The 27,726-nt window shown below is 35.7% G+C and overlaps 1 protein-coding gene across 3 annotated transcripts in view; it reads left to right on the top strand.

Moving 5' to 3' along the window:
• Positions 1–27,726, top strand: part of si:ch211-246m6.5 (von Willebrand factor D and EGF domain-containing protein) — a 67,124-nt gene that overhangs the window by 1,809 nt on the left and 37,589 nt on the right. Inside the window, exons 1-10 of one of the 3 annotated variants that reach the window (XM_034004453.3) lie at positions 3,794–4,166; positions 14,447–14,631; positions 16,139–16,367; positions 17,555–17,620; positions 17,855–18,087; positions 20,711–20,800; positions 21,019–21,160; positions 23,155–23,372; positions 25,690–25,763; positions 27,328–27,601. In XM_034004453.3, the coding sequence (XP_033860344.3) occupies positions 4,064–4,166; positions 14,447–14,631; positions 16,139–16,367; positions 17,555–17,620; positions 17,855–18,087; positions 20,711–20,800; positions 21,019–21,160; positions 23,155–23,372; positions 25,690–25,763; positions 27,328–27,601 (1,614 nt within the window). In that variant the 5' untranslated portion in view covers positions 3,794–4,063. Of the gene's footprint in view, positions 1–3,793; positions 4,167–14,446; positions 14,632–16,138; positions 16,368–17,554; positions 17,621–17,854; positions 18,088–20,710; positions 20,801–21,018; positions 21,161–23,154; positions 23,373–25,689; positions 25,764–27,327; positions 27,602–27,726 lie in introns of those variants that run through there. The other 2 variants (XM_059032358.1, XM_059032360.1) reach the window with 2 other exon arrangements.

The following is a 27,726-nucleotide window of genomic DNA, read 5'->3' as shown; positions in this document are numbered from 1 at the left end:
TATGGATTAGTCTAGACACTAAAGATACAGATTAGACACATTCAGAAATGTAAGCAACTCATGGATAATACTTTGGAGCTGCTGTTAAGTTTCTCTGTACTTATACAGTCTATTATGAACCACTGGCGATTCAATCTTTGCTGCAAATACTGTAACAATTTCAAAGAGGGAGGTTTGTCAGACTAACATCAGTGCTGATACCGTGATTCTGCAATTAGGGTATTTGGAAACACAACATAATTTCTTATCCAGAACTGTATATTATACTTTTGCAATGTTGCTATGGAGAGAGAAAAAAATATTGATACCAATTTAAAGAATGCCATTTGACAAGAGGATTATGTCCCTGTCTGCAGTTATTAATATTGTTTTGATGATAGATCCCTTCTCAGAGAAATGGCATCCATATTTAAAAGTTGCCGTCATATAGTTCCTTCACCTTCCATCCTTGTTAAATTGTCTGCTGATTTAATTACCACCCAACACATGTCAGTAAGGAATATGAATAGCTTTGAGTGACAGAATCCTACACAAATCTAACCTCAGGCTCTTGGCAGATCCACTTTAATTTTTAATACATCTCATACCTGAATATTAGACCATATCATGTCATTTTCAATCACACTGCACTATAATGTGGAAGCAGGATTGTGGGTGGTTCATGATTAAATCCCACAGTAAACATTGCCTTTACTCTAAATGTAATACTGTAATATATGTCTATAGCTTAAAAATGAAATAACATTTTTCTCTGCACAAATTTATTGGTCATTTTTGATCATTTGTGACATAAGCCTGATGGAACTCAAGATTCCAGGTTGGAATCTCTGTATGTAACGATGTTAATACGATACGTTAAGTCATGCTTTCAGTTAAATATGTTGCACACGTTAAAGCCATTTTCATTGACATACCACGTAAACTGTTTAAGAATTCTTTATTCTTAAATACTATAACTTGATTAGTTTATTTATGTCTACCAGATGAGTATCTATTGTGGGTATTTCTATGGTCCCACTTATAAAATGAGGAGAGTTCAACAAGCAATAATCTTTTTTTTTTTTTATGTAACCCTTGTCATTTGAACAAATACAAAGACACAGAAGCAGCAATGTGTCGGTTCAGTTATAAATAGAAATGAGACACTGCCAATACTTGACACCAATTGTATTATCTGTTCTGCTAATCCCTTTTTGTGTAATAACCTTTCTCTTTTTATATGGCTTGCATAAGTATCATTCTATTTAATTAGTTACCTTCAAGTTAGAATTGTACTAATTGTAGAATTGTACTATATTTGAGTTTTACTTTAAATATTTTACTGTTCACAATTGGCTTCATTGGTGTACCAAAGAAAAATGGTGTTGGATCACTTAACAAGTTTTGTAACTTTAACAGCTTTTTAATCCATTGTGCACTTTTAAACATCTAGTTCAACATTTAGTTTACATCAGAATTATCTGGGGCTATTTGGCCTTTGGCACATGAGTAGGTCAGGACCCCCCCCCCCCCCCCCCCCCCTTTCAATACACAAGTTAGTATGGGGGGTATGTGGGGGGGGGGGGGGGGGGGGATTTGGATTACTTGTAAAGTGTTTGTCGTTAGCTAGTTAAAATCAAATGTTACCTCTCAGGGTCTTTTAATCTGGTAAATATAAGTTACAGTTACATTCTTTGATGTTTTCCTTGGTGCCACTGAAGACTTTTTTTTTAAAGTTGTGTTGCTAGTGAACTGTATGCTGTCATTAGGGGTACTCTTTAATCAATCAAAGGAATTCCAGATGGAAACTCTCTTCAAAGGACACACACTCAAAAAAATACTGTACACTGTAGTAGTTTATTAAACAGATTATGTTTACCGGTCATTTATTATTTGAGACACGGCTTTGAGATACAGTATGGCTTGAGACATGGTTACTTACAACATTCTCCTTGTAAGAGCCTTTTCATACTTAATCGTATATAATCTGAGCTGTTACATGTCCATGTTCTCCTACCTCTTAAAAAAAAGATATACATCCAGTATTTAAAAGAAAGATTCAGCCGGATCATAGCCATTGACATATACTCCTTGCTGATTTAATTTATTTTGAAAAATTGCAAAGGCTTCCCTATTGTAGGTTTTCCTCCTTTTTAAACAACAAGCCAAGTGATGAAAAGGGTGATCTTTTATGCACTAATCCAATATAGCTGGCATGTTGTTTTACCGTTATTTCAAAGGATTACTGAAGCAGACATTTTAAATTAGGGATTCAATTGCAAAAGTACTGTGACCTAAAACATTCCAATAAAGCATATTTCTGAAATACTGTAAAAGGACAGAATTAATGTGGTTGTTGGAATTTGGATAATTTTGTCTGTGGCGTCTTAATGAAACTAAATACAAGAAACTGCAAACTCAAATCATTGCTTAAACATAATTTGAGAAATAAGTTATCTAACATTATGCCTATTTCCTTTGCAATATATTACAAATGCTTCAGAACTTAAAAGAGCCTTCCCTGAATGTGATGATGCAGTTTTAAAACTTCGTTAGTGGAAATGGCAGATGTTACTACATCTGTTGATTTACAGATGTAATGGGGAAAAGATAACTTTAAGTGGAATGTCATTATGACTTTTAATTGGCTTCAAAAATTGAATGCAATTCTGAAGCAAACATTAAATTTAGGTTGTTCCTAATGAGAAACAACTATGTGTAGCAAGCAGACTTTTTTGTAGGCACTTAATTAATGGATTAGTGACACCCAAATGGGTTTGCATAGAGATTAAAGCATTCCAGTTCATCTCAACTCTTCTGCAAATCATCCATCACTCTGATCCACCAAAGCAGTGGTCAGTGAGCCAGGGACATAGAACATCTTTCGGGCTTTTGACTGTGATTTACTAAGTTTGCTCTCCTGAGACATGGCAACCCTTTTTTATTAGAAACCAGATATGTGTTGTATTACCATTCTGGATGTTTGCTAGTTTTAAAAATATTATTTATGACTTGCATAAAAACATTGTATGCTGTTTATACATTCTCGGTGCCACCATCACAGTTAGACAATAATGATTAATAATGATAAGAAAAACAAGAAATTAACTTCCATGAAGGTAGCCAGTAATAAAGTGAAACAACATCATGTCACAGTCACTGTGTTTTTGTTTGTCTGTTGTGGAGCTCGTCATATACTGGCATTCATTTACAGTATTTGATATAAACCCAGTGTCTTGTACAGTATTTGATTAGAAAGGCAAACTGTCGTGGCTGCACTGGGAAAGCAAACAGCATTAAAATAAATGAATACATATACATTATTACTTATGTTTTAATTTTTAATGTGATTAATTTACGACCAAACATCCAGTGGCAAACCGTTGCTAAACCACAAGTTACAAATGTGTTGGTTAATTATACAGAAAGCTGCATAGTTATTATTTATTTATTACTTTGACAGACGCCTTTATCCAACGACTTACAAGGTTATATTTACAGTAAAGCACAGTACAATTGTAAGGAATATTATCAATACCGTACGTGGATCATTTGGTTTTAATTCGCCATAATCTAAATAAATAAAAAAATTGACAGCATTACTTTTTGTCTTTTTTTTTTTTTTTTGCAACTTCAGCACAAGTGAAAAGGGTTTTTGAATTCCGTGATACTTAGATGTTGTCAATGAGAATATGCAAATCTTTATTTTTTAAAATGTCTTATTCAAACCCCTAACCCCCAGTTCTCCCTTCCTGAGCCCACCTACTTCTGAAGTTTATCAGAGTCTAGGGAGTTGTGTTTTCATTTGCTGTACCTCCAACTTTTAAGGACTGTGTCTTCGCCGTGCCTCTGCAGGACAGGCTCGGACAGGGGTTTCACTGTATGAAAACTGAAATGCCAGTGTGCAAGGAACACTCGTAGCCATCTACAGGATAATGCACATAAGTAAAACACTGGATTGAATAGTACTTACTACGGAATTTTGACTTCATAAAAACTTTCAGATGGGACCGGTTGTTTTTCAGTAATCAATACAGATGATCTGTGGATAAAAAGAAAGAAAGAAAAAAAAACGCTGGTTATCATGGATCACTTACTGTCTTACCTCCCACGTGTTTTATGTTTTGGCCATTCTTGCGTTTTATGGATTTCTTTATTTCAACTTTGCACATCGCTGGCGCGGTTAGGTAAGGTAGCGGTTTATTTCTTACTGTGATGGTTTTTTTTTTTTGTTTTGTTTTTTGTTACGTATTTTAAAACAGTTATAAATCAGAAGGTGATCAGCAAAACATTTAAACTGTTGTTTGTAACAATGAATAGTTAACTTAAAATCTACACTGTATACTATTTTGTGAAAACAATTAAAGAAGCGCCAGGGGTTGATTTAAATAGTTTGATAATTATTTATAAAGTCATGGCCAGTGTATAGTGTGACAAACGAGCTGCATTTTTGATTGAATATGGTGACAATTCTGGTAAACATGCTTTCTTATTGGACACATATGTGTGAATAATACTATAATACTCTGTAATAAGCTCCGTGAAGTTGCCCCCCCGCCCTGCCCTGCCCTGCCCTGCCCTCAACGTTTGTACTGTTTGTAGGGGGGGTGATATTGATAGAAAGTGTATGCAGTACAGCAGTCTTTGCCATATTGCACAACTGAAACCAATACAATATATTAATCGGTGTATCTTTTTTGGGCCTTAGGAGGAATCATTAGTCATTCATTGTCAAGAGGCATTGTGTTTTGTTGGAGTTGTGCCCTGTTTCTTCAGCTTACATACAAAAAGGCCTGTACAGTAGAACTTTACCTTGTTTTATTATTTGCAACTGAGAATTTAAAAGTTTTAAAGATTACATTTCCAGTTTTACATCCAGGTGCAGAAATGCTGACATCGCTGAGCACATTCCCAAGACAGCTGTTTTAGAATTGACTAAACCACAAAAGTGATTACACAGTAGTTGCTGTATTGCTGTTTGTGTTTGTTTCCATATTACCACAAAATAATAGCCTAGCTAGCCCCATTGGAACAGCGAGGATGCATCTATAATATACCTTTTTATAATGTCTTTTTATGTGTATGAATTAAAAAAAAAAAAAAATCAGGTGCACATACAAGCGAGCATCAACATTGCTATATACCAACTACACTGCCATCTATCTTTTCATTCAGACACTCCTTGTGTGCAGGTCCATTTGGAAGTGTTTTGTGCATGCTATTCCCCCAGTGTAAAAGCTGCTTATCTGATTATCAAGTTCTTTTGATCAATGGGAAATGTGCTTTTAACCATATGTAGTCAAGCATATATAAAAGGGTATTTTTTTTTTAACTTTCTTAATTTTTTTATGAATAACAAATGTCAAAAGATGCCATTTAGTTAAGGATCTTGTAGTTATGGTACAGAAACAATTTCAGACATGTCATTTATTAAATGCATGCCTTGTGGGTAACAGTTAAAACTGGAGGCTGTAAGAATGTATTTCCACTTAATTGTTGAGTGATCCCTGGTACATTTCAGTGGTTCCTTTTTATTTAGTTACACTAATCTCAATGCAGTATTGTGTATTGGATTAGTGAGAGTGCAAAAGTAATTTTATAGTACAGTACATTTGGAAAATAGCTCTTTGGTCTGTATCCTTAGAGATGCCATATTGGCTTATGTAAAAATGTGCTGTACTTTACAACCCTTTTCAACAGTACAGTAATTGTGGTGCCCAGTCTCATGAAGGAAAAATGTAATTATAATGGTCTTTCTCTTTTCACTCTTAAATGGGAAGCAACAAAATATATATCCTTTTAAAAGTGTCAGTGTCCCACAATAGTTTTCATTTGTATACTAAAATATGATTTGCTGTTTCCAAATCTTTAGTTTAGCTTCATGTGCACTCACCCTCATCAGAAGGCAAACTGTTTTTCCATTAAAATTTATTTACATCGCTCAGAGATTTTATGTACACAAGTTTCCTTTCTCAGAAACTGGTTTGATAGAAGTCAAACAGTTACACTAGCAATTACTGAAGCAGTAGAAAACTACAATATAGTTATGAAAGAAAAAAAGTGTTTTGCTAAAAACCTGTAATGTACCTTTAGGGCAGTTGAATTCAGGGCTGAAAATTAAAGGCTGTATATTGTAGCGTTGTACACATTCTATTCATGATTTCCCTAAACTAAGTTTAAGCCTTGCATAGTTTGCCTCCAAGGACATTCAGAAGAATCAGCAATATTATCACACAGCTGTAGGAAACACAAAGGGTCATTCTGATTAGTGATGTTATGCTTATGTAAGTCTACAGTGTTTCCTTGATTGAAACATCAAGCACAGTTACATAAACATACAGATGAAGGAGTAACACTGACCAGAACATGGGCTTGGTTGTTATCTCTATACAGTTAAACAAACTAGAAAACTAAAATACATTTGTCTCCAAAGTTTCATAATACTCTAGCCTATCCAAAAAAACCAACACAAAAGTGCTGGTTGGTGGTTCTGTGTTGTGTAGTTGTAGTTGTTGCAAAACAGAACCAAACATAACGAAATAATTAAGAACTCACTTATATTCATACATACATATAACATACATACAATTTAAATCAATAAGAATATAAACAATACAAGTACATGAGAACATTTTCAAATGAGAGGAGGCTATTCGGCCCATCTACTGTAAGCTTGTCTGGTTCATATTGCAGTGGCCTTTTTGTCCTTTTCCCAATACGACTAGAGCAGTCGAGACAACAGTTTATGACTTTGAAAAAACATGGTTTAAATTACCAGGACACAGTCCAATCTTTGGATTGTGCTACTGAAGCTGAGATGATGATAATCTATCTTTCTATGAATATACAGTAACACAGGCCTTGATTTTATAAATGGTTGTTTGAGGTGATATTATTTTTAATCCAACTTGTGCAACTGTTTGATGAAGCCCATCCAGAAAGCCAAGAGGTGTGGAAAGCAAATTCTATATAACTGGCGCTAGCTCTAGACGACTAACTTTGCTTTTTTCTTTCTTATACATCGTAGCCTCCACCTTGACCCGTCATTTAGGTTTTTGCTTAATCCTCACACCTGTGAAGACAGGCGTATTTATAAATGTGGCTTAATTGCCTGATTAACACTTCCACCCCTGACCTCTTTAGTTGCCATGTTTACTGAACCTGTAGTTTCTCAATTATGTTAAACTAAACTTTAAAACACATTTATGTTAATTATTAATGTAAATGCTAATATAACCCTTTTATAGCACGCTATGTGTTGCTTGTGTTGTCATACACAAAGCTGTCAAACCCAATGCATTGGACCAACTTGCTCTGGTGGAAGCCATGGGTGATTCTCATTCATGGTATAGACTGTTGATACTTTTGGGTGTGCAAATCATTGTTTATAGTTGATGCTTTAGCTATTTTTTTTCTGGATCATGGGTATGTCCATTATGTAACTGCAACATATATGAGTTGTTTTAATGCATATTTAAAAATAAAACAACACAATAAACATGATAGGAATATAATTAAATAAAACTGACATATTCCATGTAATAACAAAATTAAGAATCTACCCTATGTCTCTTGTGAAGCTAATTTATCGTGGGTAAAATGGGCATTACAATCCATCTTGTCAAAGTTATGACCTGTGGTGTCATGCTGCAATACGATCTTGACCTGGTAATAAATCTTCTCATACAAGCCACTTGAAGTGGGTCATTATTTTTGAATAACACAAACAGTATTATTGTCATGGTTACTGGTTTTCTGCTTGACATTGCATTATATGCCATTTATAATTTTTTTTACCCTAATTGGAAAAACGGAATCAAGATGATTGTTAGAGTTAGAGGTTAATGTATTTAACCTTAAAGATCTATTTTCTATGGATGTTACGCATATTGGTTACCTTAGTTACTGTAATGCAAACCGTTAACCTATCCCTTGCAACACTGCCCCTGTGGCTATAAGAGGGAAATATACTATATCAACATATATGTACCTTTCACTGATAATATTGGAATGAACAAATAGTAAAGCACGTTATATATTATAATTAATTTCTTAGCAGACGCCCTTATCCAGGGCGACTTACAACTGTTACAAGATATCACATTATTTTTTATATACAATTCCCCATTTATACAGTTGGGTTTTTACTGGAGCAATCCAGGTAAAGTACCTTGCTCAAGGGTACAGCAGCAGTGTCCCCGACCGGGGATTGAACCCATGACCCTCTGGTCAAGAGTCCAGAGCCCTAACCACTACTCTACACTGCTGCCCTTATCTACTACTGTATGCATATTTTTAAATGTCCAATTTTTTTTAAATAAAATTGTTCAGAGTTTATGTTACTTTCTTCATTTTTTTATTAGGTGCCAGACATTCTGCTGTCAGATTCCTGTTTAATTATAACCTCAAGGTCATTTTTATTTTATTGCAGCTTGGTGCAAATCTTTTAAAGTTGGCCATTTTGTTTTCAGTACAGTTTGTACTGTGTCTTTTCATCCTGCTTTCTAGGGTACTGTCTGCAGCTTTGAACAGAATTCTTGAGATCAAACAGAATATACAATGTAACATGATATTTAAACATATGCAGAGTAACACAAAACATTCCATCACTTAAGTTTATTTCAAACTGATGCCGGAGGAATAATTTACATCTTTGTAGTAATAAAGCCCTAACATGTACTATTAGATTGTTGTAATATTGTAAGCTCAAGTTTATCCCTGTTGTCATCAGTTGCACATCAGTCTTAATAATAATTACCATATTCAAACACATGGACTGATGCTTCCGCTTTGAGTTTGGCTTTATGACAGGCTGCTAATATGCAGTCAATGGATGTTGGTTTATTCAAATTATACCATATTGTTTGTGAACAGGATGGCTTGCAGTGGTGACGTCAGACCAGAAACACAGACTCAGGAAGTAGCGGGGCAAAGCTGGAGCGCCACAAACAAAAGGGCACGTTGGCCAAACAAATAGAAATAAACAAATAAGTATCGTGCTGGGGTAAAACCAGCACACTTAGCCGTTGTTTAGGTTTTTAAATCTCTCTCCCACCTTGCTCGCTCTCCCGTACTCCTCTGTACACTCTCCTCCTTGAGACAGCTGCAGGCTTTTATATTCTGGCCGAGGGGTTAACTAGCTGTTAATTATCTTATTGCCCCTCGGCCATAGTCTGCACGAGTTTAGTAAGGATGCGTGACTGTCAGCTAGTTAAATAAATCACTAGCTGATCAGTCACGCATCCTCACGAGGTTTTTAAAATACAAAACAATAACAAATAACAATTGGCTTTCACCGTAATAAACATAAATCATAATATAAATAAATAACAAACAAAGGGGCGGGACACTCCGCCACATGTTTTATCGCAATGAAGATGAGTGGCAGAGAGATTCCACTTGTCATATAATATATAATAAAGCTAATATATTCCAGAGTATGAAACCAACACCTTTCCCCTCCCACCAAAACAATTTCTCATCTTCAAGAGGAACATCACCCAATGTGAGGATGAAAAGTCTATGTCGTTTTAATCTATTTATTTCTTAACCATCAAAGTTGGAATATAAACTATTACATGTAATATTTACTATGCCGTATGTGCAAGTTGAATGGCTTGTGTTCTAAACTATATATCATTTATTGACAGTAAGAAGGGAAGCAGCATTTGTGCCCAAGCAAAGTCCTTTTGGATACAATGTGTACGCATGCTTCACCGTTAAACAAATCTTGCTAATTAAATGTGTATCAAGTGTACTAACTTTATCACATGCATTTAAAATATTTTACCATGGCTAATCATGTTAACAATTCTCTACCTTGCATGACTATGATTGACCCTACTTACCTGTTCTTTCACAGTGCCTTTGCACATTACAATGGGAGTATTCCAAATCTCATAATGTAAGGATGAAAGCAAAGCAGTCACAATCCATTCACATAATAGTAAAACAGAGAGCTGCCTCATGTCTTTATTGTTCACTTCATTGGTCTGGCAGAATTACATTATATAGAATTCCTTGCATGCCATTGAAGTAGACATTCATTGCAGGTGCTGTGTTTGTCTGACAAGAGCTGGCACCAACCCTTATCCTTGTAGCCATCAGCTGTTTGATACTACATGTGCTGACAGCAATGCGCAAAATGAGTCTACGCTTCCCTTCTCCATCTGCTATCCCCTCTCACCTGCAATGAGATTTAAAGGTTTTTCATAGCGTAAAGCAATGAGTATCTCTGAGCCACTTTTTTCTGCTGTTACAAACTCATCTCCAAATCATCCAAGGCATGTTTTTCACCTTCTTCTTCTTCTTCTTCTTCGTCTTCTTCTTCTTCTTCTTCTTCTTCTTCTTCTTCTTCTTAACAGGTATATTTGTTTGTTTATTATTTACTTGGCAAATAATCTAAATAATCTAAACCTCAGTATATTTATACAGTATCAAAAACATTGGAAACCATGTTACAGCCTTGTGAAAGTATATTAAAATACAAAACATACTACAGATTATGATGTGCAATGCATTATTTACGATTATTTAGTGGAACTATGTTAAATACCTTATTGAAGATAGAGAAGGTTATGAGAACAGCTCCCTGCAGATTAATTGGGTGATTTATGATTCTAATTACTGTATTTTTAAACTGGTTAACTAGAAGAAACCCTTGACTTGGGAAAAGTATTTATTGTTTTACAGCTACTTAGAAATTAATCTAAAAGCTAACTGGTGTGAAAGGATAGTAAAAAATAAAATAAAAGGTTCACAAAACAGAGGAAGAATACCAGTCTAACATAAACCACAATGAACCTGAATTTAAAATCATGTTTTCCATGTTTAAAGATGTTTGTCAGATAAAAAAAAAAATTGTTAAATGTTAAACGTAAGCTTTCAGACTCTTGACTGACCTCTGACCACTGAACAAACTCTCTGAATTTCCTTATTCCCAACCCTCCCGAGCCATTGATTTGTCAACATTCAGACTGAACCCGCCCCTGGAATTCATAGCAAACAGCTATTGGTTAGAAAGCTGAGTAAACTTATAAAGTCTTCAGTTGAATTTGCTGAAATGCATGGCAATTGCTATGCTGAAAAAACAGTACGTGACTGGAGACGAAACATAAATATGGCGAAATAAAAATGTAGAAAACATTTTTCAGTACTTTGAATGACTTTAATACATACTGTAACTTGTTCTAAATTGCAGTGCAACACAGTTGTACACTTGTAAAGTATGTGTATATTTATGGTTCTGATTAACAAAATAAAATGGATGTATTTGTATAGCTGGAATGAATGCAATTGTACTGCACCGTATGCAACACTAAGATGTTATGTTTACTGGTTATTAGATGTTGCACTGTTTAGTTTATTGTTTATTTGCTTTTTTAATTGATGAAAGCAGCACTGTTTAATACTTTTATTTCAAATTTGAATTAATACAACAAATTTGTAAAAGCCAATGTAGATAGAACAATTGTCTAAGTATGGTTTTGGAAAGAAATGTTCAGTAAAGCAAAGAGGATATTCTTTAACTTGTTTGCGTACTTGAAAAGCTAAAATAAAATAGGTTAATAGAGATTTTGATGTGGGATGGTTAACTTGATTTTACGCTCTATTAATTAAAAGTATTTTAAACACAAAAAAGTGTTTTCCTAAAATTGAAGTCTCAAAAAGGGGGGAGTGACTTTTACGCTAGTGTGACCTATAAAATAATGTTTACAGTACATATCAGTTCATAATACTGTCTGCAATCTGCCTGGTTATCTTGCAAACCCCCAGATACTCTCCCCCGCTTCCTGGTTTATAACAAACCAAATGTACTGAAGCCAAGAGGGACAAAACCAAGGCAAAGCTGTAGACTAACTTTAAATAATTACTGTCTTGAGAAATCATGCCACGTTTCTGGGCTGCCATTAGAAAGATTTATAAGCAAAACTAAAAGACTCAAGTAGCATTAAAACAAGGCTGAAGCACTTTGGAATGGATATGTACAAACATTTTTCAATGGAAAAACTAAAAGACTCCAAAATCTGTGGGGAGCTATTTAGAAGCCCAAGTTCAATGTCAATGTTTTACAGCAAACTGCTGCAGTTTCAGACTGAGTGTTTTTATACACCTTAAGCTACAATTTAATTATAAGTACAAATATTGCGCAAAAATAACTGGGTAGGAATTCTGCAGATCCGGAGGGCTATTAAACTGCAAGTTTCACAGGAAATAAGTAAATAAATACTTAACTTCTGACTGGGTCTGGGTGGAGGCTTAATTGGTTTGATTAAACTGTTTAGAAAATAGGTGGAAAAAAGAGCTGGACTGAAAGTACTCCTGTTCTGTGGTCTACCCTATGTGGGTCAAGTGCATTGTTTACAATGGACATGGAAGTTTACTAAAGACAGCCTTTTACACAGAGGAAAGTCCCATGTCCCTGCTGAAGGGATTGGCTCTTTACTGCAACATTTTTGGCCCAAATTCTGGAAGGTCTGGTACAGCTATCTACAATCCATGTCATGTTTTAACAGACCCCTCTGGCCTTCCTGTCTCAGCATGTCTGTGCCACCAGCTGTGACACATTCCATCTTACCACCGCTGACTGTATAGCTTCATTTTGAAGCATCCACATTTTGTAATAACTTCCTGTCAAATTTAATTGTGGCATGATGCATCGATGATTGTATATAATTGAAGTTAAAGCTTATTTTGTCTTCACTTTAATTTCCTGGTAGTAGTAAGTGATTCTAATATTCCTATAAGTGTGTAGAAATAGGAATCTGCTAACCTATTGATAACCCCCTAGACATTAAGATAAATGATTACAAAGCTTTACCAGAACAGCTGTTAATGTTGTATTACCAGAAACCTGGCCTGTGCCCTAACCTTAGCATTAGCACTAAGAACATGTAAGCACCAATTTAATTAATAACCGTGATTGTTACTATCTAGTTTATGATAGTTATTGTCCATTTGATGTAAACCACGGTGATTGATGGCTCTGTATTCTGGTGACATTATTATCCTATTATTTTGGTCTGACTTGTTGCATAGTATACATTATTCAAGTTTATGAACAACCAAGTTTGACACCCAGACATCTGGTCCATCACAACTGTAGAGAGACTTTCTTTAATTGATCACTTTCCCAATAAATTAAATTACTAGAATAAAGAGGTTTGGGTAACTTTTACTAAATTCTACATAATAGGATTAAATTGCACACCACTTACCAGAGAGACACATTTATATTCAAGATTTTGTACGTAAAATGCACATACACACATACATAGATGACAAACAGAAGGCAAAGATGGTAAAAAAAAAAACTTACTCAGAACAATACATTAAATATTCCTACATTTTATATTGTTAAAATAGTTATAATCCTTCAACACATTTACAAGGTTACTTCAAAATGAAGCACAAACTGTTAATTATGGTGTACAATTGAACATGCCAGTAGGTCATGACCAGGAATAAGGATTTTTCATTGTCTATGTGCACATCCTTTATAAAATACCACAGTAGTTGAAGTGCAACATATTACAAATTCACTGTCATAATTACCAGTAAGACGGACTGTAAAAACAACTGTCACCATTTGGCCCTGCTTAGTATATAGACACAGAAAGGGAAAAGCTGTTCTGTCAGACAAAGTGACAAAGGAGTAAAAGGTCTCTTTTTGCAGCAGTGAATCCTCTAGTGTAGCAGTCATACATTGTTGCCTTTTGTGGCTCTTGCTGGAAAGAGCTCAAAGTAGAAACCCTCACATGTCAGTGTTGGCTTTAGGGTTAGCTGAAAGCGCACCGCATCAAATGGTTTAAAGCCTGTTATGAAAGTTTACATTTCCATCAACTTGCCTGAAAGGCAGTGATCTAGTCACTGTTACAATCATTTTTACTGTGAACCATCGAGAATTTTCCTGAAAAATATTTTTCTGAAAAATACTTGTATAATCTTTTACATATAAATAAGTCTCTGCTCCACTCCCCTAAGTCCTGTTGCAATGTTTTAGTTCTTCAAAATGAAATGTTAATTGGAAATCCTGTCTACTTTGTGGACAATAAAGATCCCTGTTATTTTCCTGAGCAGTCTTTAAACGCTGTTTCATTACATGTTGGCAAATCATTCAAGCTGCAAAACAAAATACTGCATTTCTTCCAATTTGTAAGTGTAATTTAAGATTCTCATTTGCGATCAAAATGTTGCAGCAGATTAGTAAGGGGGCATTGCCTATTCCTTCACAAAGATTACCAGAGATTACAAATCATGTTGTAGAGTACATCAGGTTTACGTAATTAGTCTTGTTAGAAAATTGAACATTTGTCAAATATTCAAGAACACTGCCTGTGAAGGGCCCCTTATAATACACCCACATCTGCACTAGTAAAATGAATAGGAGCCACAAAAGAGCAAGGGAAAAAAAACAGTTACAGTGCAATATAGCAGTATTTAATTATTATTATTATTATTATTGCAGCTCCAGAGTGTTACCCAGGTGGATATCAAGTCCTACAGAATCCTTACCGCAGCATTGATTTTGATTCAGTTGATCTTCAACACACAGCGATCCAGGACTTGATCTGCGATCACTCACTGTCATCTGGATGGTACCGGTTCATGATCAATAACAAACCAGCAGAGATGCCAACTGAATGCATAGAAGTACGCAGAGTTAATGCAGTCGTACATTCACTTATGTAATATCATATTATGTGTATTGTACATAGTTCTGTATTACCGTCTCTGCATTGACCATTATTTACCAGGCCTGTAAAGTAATGTACTTTTCAACCATTGGGCCTGCTTCTGAAAGGACTCCTTTCTGAAGAGTGGTGGTTTTAGCAATAACCACTAGGAGTGTGAAACAGCAGTTTCATTCTGCAAGTGTACTTTTAGAGAGAAACCTCCTATTTACTAACTTCTGATGGTTGATAAAGGACATTAATTAGGATGTTTGATAAATAATGTTCTAAGCAGAAACAACAATGGAGAATTAGACAAACATACATTTGAGGATACTGAACTGGTAAGAAATGTAATAATATTCGTATTTCCCACCACCACAAACGAAGAATATTTCCATTGCAAAACACAAGACACAAACCTGCTTGGAAGTAGCCAGCATATCTGAAATGTGCCTACATTGGTTGTGTTTGTCCCTAGTTTAATAAGTAATGTTAATTAGCAATTCTCCTTTTACAATAAAGGATGCTGATTGCATGTTTGCATATAGACCTGCTCCTTTTGATTTGAACTGATTGAGATAATACTAATTATTTATTATTCTTTTCCACTTCAAGATAGAAACTCATTGAGACAAACAGTAGAAGACATACAATATATATACATACAATTGCATCTACGTGGTTTACAAGGACTTGAAATATGTTTCAATGATTTGAAAACTATGAAAAATAATATCAGATGACATTTTAAAACACATGTTCTAGAACCCTCTTAGTGTATATTCCAATTAAAATTACTTTTAATGTTATAGAATACTGGTATTCAATTGCGGTTCACAAGAAGTATTCTCAGGTCAAATTGTGTGTTTTTTTAATTTTTACTTGTGTGAGAAATCCTCTGTAGAGAATATATATACAAACACTTTATATTTAGACTCATATGTGTCTGGCTTATTTGTAGGGATGGGATAAGTCACAGGAGTAGCTGTATTTTAAAGGAAAAGGAAGCTCTTCATGCCTGTGCATTGGGCTGATGTATACAGGTCGTTGACCTTAGAAAGAACTGTGGCAGCCAGTGATTTGCTATACAAATTAAGTGTTTACTCTCTTTACTGTCTTAAAATATCACATAAAAAATAAATATAATTTATGTCCAGACAAGTAAACTGATTTTAAGTTCTTAGTAGTTTATCTGTGCTTTAACTCTTGAAACTGAACAGCAAGTAGAGAGGCTGTGTGGTCCAGTGGTTAAAGAAAAGGGCTTGTAACCAGGAGGTCCCCAGTTCAAATCCCACCTCAGCTACTGACTCATTGTGTGACCCTGAGCAAGTCACTTAACCTCCTTGTGCTCCATCTTTCGGGTAAGACTTTGCAGCTGATGCATAGTTCACACACCCTAGTGTAAGTTGCCTTGGATAAAGATGTCTGCTAAATAAACAAATAATAATAAAGTAGAGTAATCATGCATTTGTACTGCTTCTCAGATGAACAAGTGCGGAACCCAAGCTCCTGTGTGGCTTTCTTTGAAAGAGGCCTCCCTGCCTCGCCTTGGGGACGTGAAGCAGCTGTCAGCCTGCGCCACATGGCAGTTCTTCCTGGGAAGCACCAAAGACTGCTGTTTGTTTAGAATTCCAGTCTCTGTAAGAAACTGTGGAGAGTTCTTTGTTTATTTTTTACAACCAACTCAGGGATGCATGGGCTACTGTGCAGAAGGTAAGGATAATGAAGAATTTGACATTCCAATGATACACCCTTTTATTCTTAAGTGATCCAATCATCTTTAATCGAAATTAATGGGCCCACACATTGTTTGCCTCCATTTTATTTATTTACTTTTGCCTACAGAACAATTTGACCCAAATAGCATTTCTGTCAGCTTTTTATGACGTGATTTTTTATGAATTAGAGTGTATCCTTAATTAATTTATGTTTATCATCAGCTAACAAAACATATTCTGAACTGCTCCAGTTTGAGTTTGAGATTTAACGTTCAGCACTACATTATTTAGATGCTTAAAAAATCTGCCGCATTTTCTCCAACTTAATAATCAGTGTCATTATTTTCAAATCTCAATGTCGCATACTAATTCACTGATGGAATATTCATGAAGGATTTCTTTCCACTGAGTGAGCTGTTTTGAAATGAGTTACCCAAAGTTGAGATTACCTAGAGTCTTGCTGGGGCTCTATCCTAGCTGTTGATTTTAGTGCATGGAGTATAGATGGCAGCTCAGAAATGTCACTGCTGCCAATCATTCCTCAGCACTTCATTCATGCCACACTCCCCTATTGTGAAAATGTCAAACAGCACAGGAGAACTATAAGGGTTATGGATTAGCAGATGTTATAGTTACAAAGATGTTCCTAGCAGTGGAGTATTAACAACGATTAAGGAGGAGCAGTGATAAGAAATATATATTTATATATTACTTGTAAAATATAGCAGAGGAAAGCATACATTTAAATGTGCCACCCCCATATGATTCAAACCTTGGACAAGACACATGCCAAAGCTATACACTGCATTTTTATGTATAAAGTCATATATACAACCAGTATCTGCTTTAATTAGCAATTCAGTAAGAGCAACAGAAATACCTGAAATAACAAGAGAAAAATAATATTACAAAATCATATTGTTTTGAAATTTGTTTTGTTTTATTAACCTATTTTGGTTGCTGTGAATTTATTTGGTATTGATGCACATCCCTAATATAGACAAAGTATATTATAGTGTACGCCCATGGCTCCATAACTCTTAAATGACTGCATGCTTAGAATTACATTTGCATTTCTTTACTGGTTCTTTTCAGATTAGCATATGGGGTCTCCTGAGGAGCAGTGGAAGTATTAGCGAGTGTTTACAAAGCAGTGCTTATTTTAATTCCCTTTTCTTTTAGCTGTTACAGAGGTTAAACCTAAAATCTGCCCTCCAGGAGAAGTTGAAGTTAATGGTATTTGCCAAGGTAAACTGATGTTTCTTCCCATCAAATCTTGCATTTAAGATGAATTCGGTTTTGTGTGTGTGTGTTTTTGTTTGTTATTGATTGATGTTGTCTATTGATTAATTTTCACTGAAGTTGTACAAGTGTGCATACATTTAAAATCTGCCTATGATACTTTCTATTATACAGTCTATTACTCGGCGATACTTCATTACTCATTGCTAACATGTTTTTGATATATTTTTTATTGTTTAGCAAGACCTTTGGCAATATCTTCAAAGCCAGTCATTACCCCAGAGCTGATTGGCAACAGCGTCCATCTGAAATGTACCTACACCAGCATGTCTTCCAATCCAGCCTTGGGCTATGTGGTGGTTTGGTTACGGCACTGGCCTCGGAATGCGAAGAAGGAGATAAGAAGAGACACGACCCTGCAGACTGTCTCCTCTGTGGAGATGGATGGAGTTCATTTTAAGCTGGGGGATACGGTAATGCTTTCCAGATATCGCCAAATAAGGTGAAACATTCAAAGGGCATAAAACACAGTGCTGCTTTGTTGTGGTTTCTATTAATACTCCATTTGTCTAAATTTGGTTTAAATTAATATAGCTATACCAAAAGTAAAATCTAGCACATAAAAAACAAGCATGACGAATTGGGTCAAAGATCAGTATCCTTGAATGAGATTTAACACTCCATGTAAGAAGATTGTGTTCTTTAATTTGAGGCATAGCCTATTTTCACAAGTGATATCATGAATTGAGAGATTGTTGAGTGTATAAAGTTTAATATAATGTAAATCTCTTTTTAATCGTATGTAAATATTGTTGACTGTGCAGCATAACAGAGGATTGTTAATGCATTGTGCTACAAATTTCATTGCAACAAAAGACTATCAGAAAGATAGAAAAGGATTTGGTCAAACAATTTAATATATTGGTGTTATCTATTATTTTATATCTGCTTAAAAGTATTAAACCTACATGCATACATATGTCATAGACTTATTCCCACAAAGCTGTTCTGTTGGCGATTGCATGGAATATTTTTTAAACATTTCAACTATGATCAGGAATCAGCATGCGGTTAGGGAAGGAACTTCCTATGCCATGTGAAAGATACAATCTCAGTCTCTTGAAGTAGAGGGTTGTTAACCTAAATGAATTCCAGTGCAGGTCCAAACAATGAAAGCCTATGAAGCCACCCAGCCCTGGTTAGTTTACGATGTATCAAGGATATACGCTTCCCCAACACCAACCTGAAAGGCTATCACTGACTATTAGACCATCTTGGCTGGGTGTCACCCTGTAGTATATGAAATAACATCGATGGATTTTTTTGTCCATTCAGTTTTTCAAGAAAATCAGACTCAGTTCACTTTTAACGCATAATGAACAATAGGTAACTAGAAAAAACAGAAACAATAAATAATGAATGGAGTATAACTAACAGGGTGGATCAACTGCAATACCTGTTCGGTTTCAGTAATACTGGTGATTAAACCTGAGCTGCAGTTCTAGCTCATTGTGTCAACATTACATAAGCAGACCTACGGCTGAGTTAAATGCAGCGATGGGAACCTTGGCAGTAATCTAAGAGGTGGATTCAATTAAGAAACCACTTAATAGCACCCTTAAAGTGATTGATTTTGATGGATTAGTGGCTTGTAAAATCAACAGCCCGAATTATATTTATACCAAGCAGCCTCGGAGAAAATAAACCCAGTCAGACTGCTATAAAACTCAGTAATCCGATAGATTACTGTGTTACTGAAATCAATTCTATGTGTTCAGTATCATTAACTATTGGTATTAGTCTGTTTTTATTTTCAAGTGATGTTAAATAAGGTTTCTACTGTGCCTTGTTTTTTGACATGTGTAAGTAACATATAGGTGTTTTGTATGTCGAATTTAGCAAGCGATTTGTACTGAATTTCAAGCCTCCGGTTAAATCAGAGTGCAGATAAATAGCAGTGGAGCTGCTGCTTGTGTGAACTACAATTTGAATGTATTAATGTGACATGAAAGCAGCACTTTTAAATTTAGAAGACAGTTTTGAAAAAAGAAAAAACTTGGTACATATTTAAATGTACAAGTACTGTAAGATTAATAGCTGTTACATATCTATTTTAATTGATAGATACAGTATGAAACAACTCCCAACTATAACTTTAATGAAGAAGCCAAAAAATAATACAGGCGCAGTAACCAACAGTAATAGCCCCTCGAGAGCCCAGAGAAATTGCAACATTTTATAACACTCATGCAAAAGAAGCACTGAAACACACAGTCTCAATCAGAACACCTTAAATTTTACAGCAGTCTCTTAATTCATAGCGCCTCTCCACACAAAACCTTATCATAGGAGGAAAAATAGATTGAATTGTTGCCCTAACACCCTTCCACCACCGTGTAATAGTCTCCCTTTGACATGTGATTGGTTCACATCACTGTCAGTCCCACCCCTTTTCAAAGGAACGCCCTTCACCTCAACTCCTCACAACAAGAGAAAATGGCTGAATATGAAAAAACTGCTGAACAGCGATACTGTGACTTAACAGAAAGTGAATTACAAAACATACTGCAAAAGAAAGATGCTCCAAACACTAAAATGGTGATTAAAACGTCACTGTCACTTTCTGAAATTCAAACAAATTCGACATCGGGGATCTAAACTGTATTATGCAGCAGTCAGCAAGCCAAATTGAGAGCTGTACACCCAAATGACTTTGATAACTATGTGGTATGTACTTCAAAAACTTCAAAAGAAATTGTCTGTTATTTATTTCTGTTATTTATTGTTTTACTTATGCTGTATCAGCTATATTTAAATACAATATATAAAGTCATATTTACTATCCAGCCTTGCCTCTTCACTGATTCATATATTAAATATGTACTGCAGACTCAGCTTGTAGTGAAAATGAAATGCCCCTCGGGAAGACTATGGCCGTCCTCTCCAGTCCATATTTACTATACATACAGTATTATATATATATATATATATATATATATATATATATATATATATATATATATATATATATATATATACCCAGTTTACCATATTTAACTACAACCAGACAATATATATGTATTTTTTATTTTACAGGTTTCCTGTAGCGTCTTCACCTTTTTAAGGAACTCAGCAGATACGCAGTCTTTACCTAGAGACAGTGATGTTTTTTTTGCTGGGATTAAGGTGTGTTATTTCATTTCTTAATGCCCTTTTGACTTTATTACATCAAGCTGGTAATACTATGACTATGACTACTACAACTACTATGACTACTACTACGACTACTAATAATAATCATAATAATATTAATAATAATAATAATAATAATAATAATAATAATAATAATAATAATAATAATAATAATAATGTTATTCTTCTTGTCTTTTGGGGTCTTTGAGTAGTTTGTTCCAGAGTTTTTCCAGATTGCAGAGGACAGTAAGGACCACTCACTGACAATTCACAGCACTGTCCCCATTCCTTGTAAGGACAGCGAACAGAAGCAGAACTGCAAAATAACTCTGCAACTTAGTACTGATGACTCCGGTAAGGAATTCGTGTGACTGTCCTTGTGAGGTCAAACATGGAGGTGAATTTATATTGGGTATTATATTTAATAGGGCAATAAATGCAGACACAATTGAAAAACCCTTATTCACCCAAGGGGAAAATATGTTATTTATTGTGTAATATAACACAGCAGGGAGGGGGTTAATATCCTCCCTGCCTAAAAACATGAGTTAATTGTTTTTGTTTAATTGTTTTATTATTAATTATCCACTGCACCTGGCTATCATTGTAAATTAGAGCCAGGTGCAGGGTATTAAAAGGAAGCAGAGAGTCTGCTCAGGGCTGCTGCTGTGTGGAGGGCCCAGTTGATGGTGTTTTTAATTGTATTAGTAAAGGTAGCTGTATGTTTTGTTTTCAGCCGGTAAACAGCTTAGCTGTCCAGCTTGTTAGAAAATGTTCCTGACGTGGGTAGTTAGTACTCCAAAACGGAGTTGGGTGTTTTGTTTAGTTTTGTTTATTCTGTTTATTCTGTTTATTAAAAATAGTGTGTCAGTGCTGTAGAACCTCCAATTTCTGAGTGCCGGGTAATTTTTAAAGGGGCAATGGACGACCGGGAGTGGCAGGCGGGTTACTATATGTATATATAATTGTTTTACATGTAAATTGGAATGTAATGTACAGTACTGTTTTTGCGGACCTAATGTTACTGTTTTTTTTAAGTCACCCCAGGGAAAGCACCAGAGGAGTTAATACAAAGTTGAAGAGTAACATTATTAAGATCCGGCACTATTTACTGTATGTCATTAAATTGACTTGTTAAAGATTTTACATACCTAGAAGAACCAACATTTCTGGACAAACCAATTGTCCGTTTCTGTCGACCTGTAGCTGAAGTTAGGAGAAAAAAACTGATGGGCATACAATTCAAAATGCAGCAACTACTTTTTTTTTTACATTTCATAATGTTGTTTTAAGAATATGTTTTTTATGAATCATACACCCTCCATTCAATAATCTCTGAGATGTTTTAAGCTAAAGTTCTCATCCTGCTGCTGTTTATCAACTTCTTCCCACTTCCCACTTCCCACTTCCAATAGAAAATAAAACTGTAATATATCTGATTTTAATGAACTTTCGGATTAAAGGGTGGGAATGTGTTAGGAATTATTAACCTAAAATGTTCCATCTGTTCCAGGCCAATTAAGGAACATTTAAAATACAAAACAAAAGACAATTAAGTGTGTTTTTGCAGTAATTGGTTATATTATATTTTGGGTACAATGTTATTATGAATAAAATAAAATGTATGTTACCATAGGGATGACTCCTGTAATAAGTCATTTTAAAGTTGGAAGGTTTTATTTTGTGCTTCCAGCTGCTTTATACACTGAGCAGCAAAAGAAACGTATTACTTATATTTGGATAAAATTCACTAGATGTGATTGAAAAATGACAAACTCTGTTTTGACTTTTTATTGTGCTGATTAACAATTGACATCACACAGATGCTGTGAAATGATCTGTCAATCTTGGGCAAGTGTTGTGACTCTTGGTCTCCCAGTTTGTGGCCTGTCATTGACAGAGTGTGTCTGGTTATACCGTCTCGCCAGGTTTGAAATTGCTGGCTGTGAGCACTGAAGACAGCGAGCCACAGTACGCTGTCCCAGTCTGGCCTCCAACATGCCGATTGCACAAAGGTGCTGCTCTCCTGACAGACGTGGCATATTGTTTTTTTTTCTGTGATTTTCTTTATTGCTTTTATTCAAGCATGCAATTCAACAGCTGAAATCACTCCATATCCAGTGTCCTATCCACTGGCTCATTAATTAAGTGATTAAGTGCATATGCTTCAGTCATAGTCACTCAAGCGTGTCATGGTTAAGGATGAATGATCGAGTGATTAAAAAGAAACCAAAAACATTTTGTCAATGTCCATCATGTATATACTTAATACATAAATGTGTTATAATAGTGATACGTTTCTTTTCATGCTTGGTATATTAACAAGCACTGTGTTGTTGATGTTTTAGACAGTATAAGCCTGGAAGCTCCAAACATAGCTCTCTCAGCATGTCAGGTGGACCTGGAGCAGACACCGTGTACAGGGGACATCTGTGCGAGTGCCTCCCTGTTCCTGATGGCTGTGACAGACTTCACCCGCGATGGAAACCGTGCTAGTCACATCAGGGTGGAGCCAGCAAAAGACAGTCCTCTTCTCTGGAAGGGTTACGTGCCAAGCCCAGTGAAAGTTAGTGTTGAGCATTAATTTCATAAATAAATTAGCATAATGCTTAAGTAGGTTTATATAGTATAAACCTATACAATTCTGCCCTTAGTTGAAAGCAAGCCAACTTTACCACTTAGTATGAGATAGATACAGTGCCTTGCGAAAGTATTCGGCCCCCTTGAACTTTGCGACTTTTTGCCACATTTCAGGCTTCAAACATAAAGATATGAAACTGTAATTTTTTGTTTAGAATCAACAAGTGGGACACAATCATGAAGTGGAACGAAATTTATTGGATATTTCAAACTTTTTTAACAAATAAAAAACTGAAAAATTGGGCGTGCAAAATTATTCAGCCCCCTTAAGTTAATACTTTGTAGCGCCACCTTTTGCTGCGATTACAGCTGTAAGTCGCTTGGGGTATGTCTCTATCAGTTTTGCACATCGAGAGACTGAAATTTTTGCCCATTCCTCCTTGCAAAACAGCTCGAGCTCAGTGAGGTTGGATGGAGAGCATTTGTGAACAGCAGTTTTCAGTTCTTTCCACAGATTCTCGATTGGATTCAGGTCTGGACTTTGACTTGGCCATTCTAACACCTGGATATGTTTATTTGTGAACCATTCCATTGTAGATTTTGCTTTATGTTTTGGATCATTGTCTTGTTGGAAGACAAATCTCCGTCCCAGTCTCAGGTCTTTTGCAGACTCCATCAGGTTTTCTTCCAGAATGGTCCTGTATTTGGCTCCATCCATCTTCCCATCAATTTTAACCATCTTCCCTGTCCCTGCTGAAGAAAAGCAGGCCCAAACCATGATGCTGCCACCACCATGTTTGACAGTGGGGATGGTGTGTTCAGGGTGATGAGCTGTGTTGCTTTTACGCCAAACATAACGTTTTGCATTGTTGCCAAAAAGTTCGATTTTGGTTTCATCTGACCAGAGCACCTTCTTCCACATGTTTGGTGTGTCTCCCAGGTGGCTTGTGGCAAACTGTAAACAACACTTTTTATGGATATCTTTAAGAAATGGCTTTCTTCTTGCCACTCTTCCATAAAGGCCAGATTTGTGCAGTATACGACTGATTGTTGTCCTATGGACAGAGTCTCCCACCTCAGCTGTAGATCTCTGCAGTTCATCCAGAGTGATCATGGGCCTCTTGGCTGCATCTCTGATCAGTCTTCTCCTTGTATGAGCTAAAAGTTTAGAGGGACGGCCAGGTCTTGGTAGATTTGCAGTGGTCTGATACTCCTTCCATTTCAATATTATCGCTTGCACAGTGCTCCTTGGGATGTTTAAAGCTTGGGAAATCTTTTTGTATCCAAATCCGGCTTTAAACTTCTCCACAACAGTATCTGGTGTGTTCCTTGTTCTTCATGATGCTCTCTGCGCTTTAAACGGACCTCTGAGACTATCACAGTGCAGGTGCATTTATACGGAGACTTGATTACACACAGGTGGATTCTATTTATCATCATTAGTCATTTAGGTCAACATTGGATCATTCAGAGATCCTCACTGAACTTCTGGAGAGAGTTTGCTGCACTGAAAGTAAAGGGGCTGAATAATTTTGCACACCCAATTTTTCAGTTTTTTATTTGTTAAAAAAGTTTGAAATATCCAATAAATTTCGTTCCACTTCATGATTGTGTCCCACTTGTTGTTGATTCTTCACAAAAAATTACAGTTTCATATCTTTATGTTTGAAGCCTGAAATGTGGCAAAAGGTCGCAAAGTTCAAGGGGGCCGAATACTTTCGCAAGGCACTGTATGTTGTATTAAATGCTTTGGTACAAGACCTCTGTAAAACAATAATAAAGATAGTGTGCTGTGTTAATCCGAGAAGAAACATTATGGTACCCAGCAAGTTGCACAATGTAATAAATGGCTAAACAAATATTTACACTTGTACAATCTTTGCCACCACTTGTGTTGACTATACCTACAATAATACTGTTCTTCCAGTTGCATAGGCAGTATTTTGTTTCAGGGATCAATGGAGATTTTTTTGATGATGGTTAGATTTCATTCCGCGGCATGGGTGCTGGTGATGGAGCATGGCTGATATTTTTAATAGTCCCATGTAGTTCAATAATTCATTTCGGGGGGGGGGGTGCTGAAATCCCTAAAGCCACCCCCCAGCTCAGAATCCTTATATGTCAACCTGTGCATTGTACTGTATAATATGTGCGTGCCATCCTGGTGTGTGTCTGTCTGTATGATCTGTGTGATGTGCCGCCATGAGTCAATAGACCACCCCTGTATTTAAAACACAAGCCTGCTTCAAGTCATAGCCGGCTTACGACACAAACATTGAACTGTGTTTTATTTTACTTCCCAGGTGATGGTTCAGGACATTCCAGCTGGAAGTTGCTACTCATTTACAGATCCCCATATAATTACATTTGATGGCAGGTAACAATGAGTGTTTTTTTTTAAAGTTTTTTTTTGCACCAAGAGGCATCATTCTGTTTTATTTTTTATTGGTCTCATACTGTACTGGTTCATACCTTCATCACTGCTTCTCTGCCAAGTGGTAGCATTGGAATGTTTGTCTGAGCTTCCATCCGCTTTGTAGATCTCATACGTGCGATTTTGAAAGAAGCACATTTTATAGTTAATGTGTATTTTCATTTAAGAAGTGACATCTGATACCATACTAGGTTAAAGCAAACTACTTACTAACACTATATTTTTTCGGAACCCCGCTACTTTAAATTCTGGTCTGCTTCTTAACCTTAACCGTACTTGGTCTTATTGAACACCTACAATAGTGTGTATGTTTACTAGTGGCTTTGCATACCAGAGCACAAGTATTCATCTAAACAAAAGTCCTATAGCAAACAGATATTACTCCCTGATTATTTATTTATTTATTTTTACTTTTTAGTTTTTTATGACATTCTCTACCCAGTCATAGTTAATTTCTACACATACATATCTGACTTACTGATCAAACATTTTAAGTGGAAATTGCAGGTTTAAAATGATATAACTTTGTTAGAAGGCATAAGTATAACATAGGTTAAATATAATGTGCAGACCTTCATTCTTGTGTGACTGTGCTGAACTGGTGCTAGATTAATATGTGTAATAGTTCACAGCATAAACTATTTAAATCCTTTTGTAGGTGTATTCCTCACTACTACAGTGCGTTTTAAAGACAAGAAGACATCTAAAGTGAGAGCTGATAAAGGCTTTTAGCGCAACCTTTCCATTTTAGGAAAAAAAAAGAAAACATTTCTCAGAGAACATTCCAGCACATTTTTATGTTTCTTAAACAAAACAAAAGTAGCTCTTAGCCTTTTAGTTTTGGCAGACCATTAACCATTACTTTGCACCAGAGGAAAAGCTTTGCATGTAATCTTCTATATGACTTTTTGGATAAAGTCAATAAATTATACATACATGATTGTTAATTATAGATGTAAGTTTACCAGGTTAGCTGTTATTTCTAGTTTGATTCATAATATTGGTAGACTCATCAAAAATAGCTATATATTTTTTATTTATTTATTTATTTATTTATTTATTTATTTAAAATAGCAAGCTACGGAGTTTCTGATAAATGTTCAACAGTTGACACGATGCAACACCAAGTGCATTACTGTTAATATAGTGCTTATTAAAATGTCTAAGCAGTTTTTGGTGTACAAAGGATTTGGTGGCTATATTTTCAAGATTTTCGCTAGAAAGTTAAGTTGTTTCATGTACATTACCTGTATTATTATACTCTGTATATTAAGCCCTGTCTGTCGGTTTGTACTGTCACAGTGGAGAACCGTTTATCCAACTGAAAGTATCATCATCCGAGAGAATGTGGAGGTGACTTGTCTGTCTCTCTGTTCATCCATACGTCACACTCATGTAACAGTTTACAACTAACTTTTGTTTCTTGAGCACTATGCGAAAGGTCAGTTTAAGATAAAGTGTACCTAGAATTGCACATTTTAAACAGCTTTTGTCTTCCTCCTTGTAGGCGTTTTGATAATTACAAGACAGGAACGTTTGTGCTGTTCAGGAGCCTGGCCCGTGAGTTTGAGGTGCAGGCACGCCAGTGGGACTGTGGGAGTCGCCACTATGCTGTGTCTTGCAACTGCGGAGTGGTGGTCAGGGAAGGCAATGACATCATTGCTTTTGATATGTGCAACGGCCAACTGCAAGAAACCAGGCCACACTTGTCAGTGAAAAGCATTGGACCAGCATCAGATCAAATCAAGATCCAGGAGGCGCACCAAGGGAAGAAGGTCACTGTATGTATTTAACAAATGAAATAGTTTGTTTGGTAAAAAATACAATAATAATGAATGTCCATAGTTCTAAGATTTTATAATTGTACAATTTAACTTTTTAATGGAGTTAGTGGAGCATTTTGAGA

This window comes from Acipenser ruthenus, chromosome 10 (genome assembly GCF_902713425.1).
Source record: "Acipenser ruthenus chromosome 10, fAciRut3.2 maternal haplotype, whole genome shotgun sequence".
NCBI classification, from domain to species: domain Eukaryota; kingdom Metazoa; phylum Chordata; class Actinopteri; order Acipenseriformes; family Acipenseridae; genus Acipenser; species Acipenser ruthenus.
Note: the sequence above shows the minus strand (reverse complement) of the source record. Positions and strands in the feature narration are given on the sequence as shown.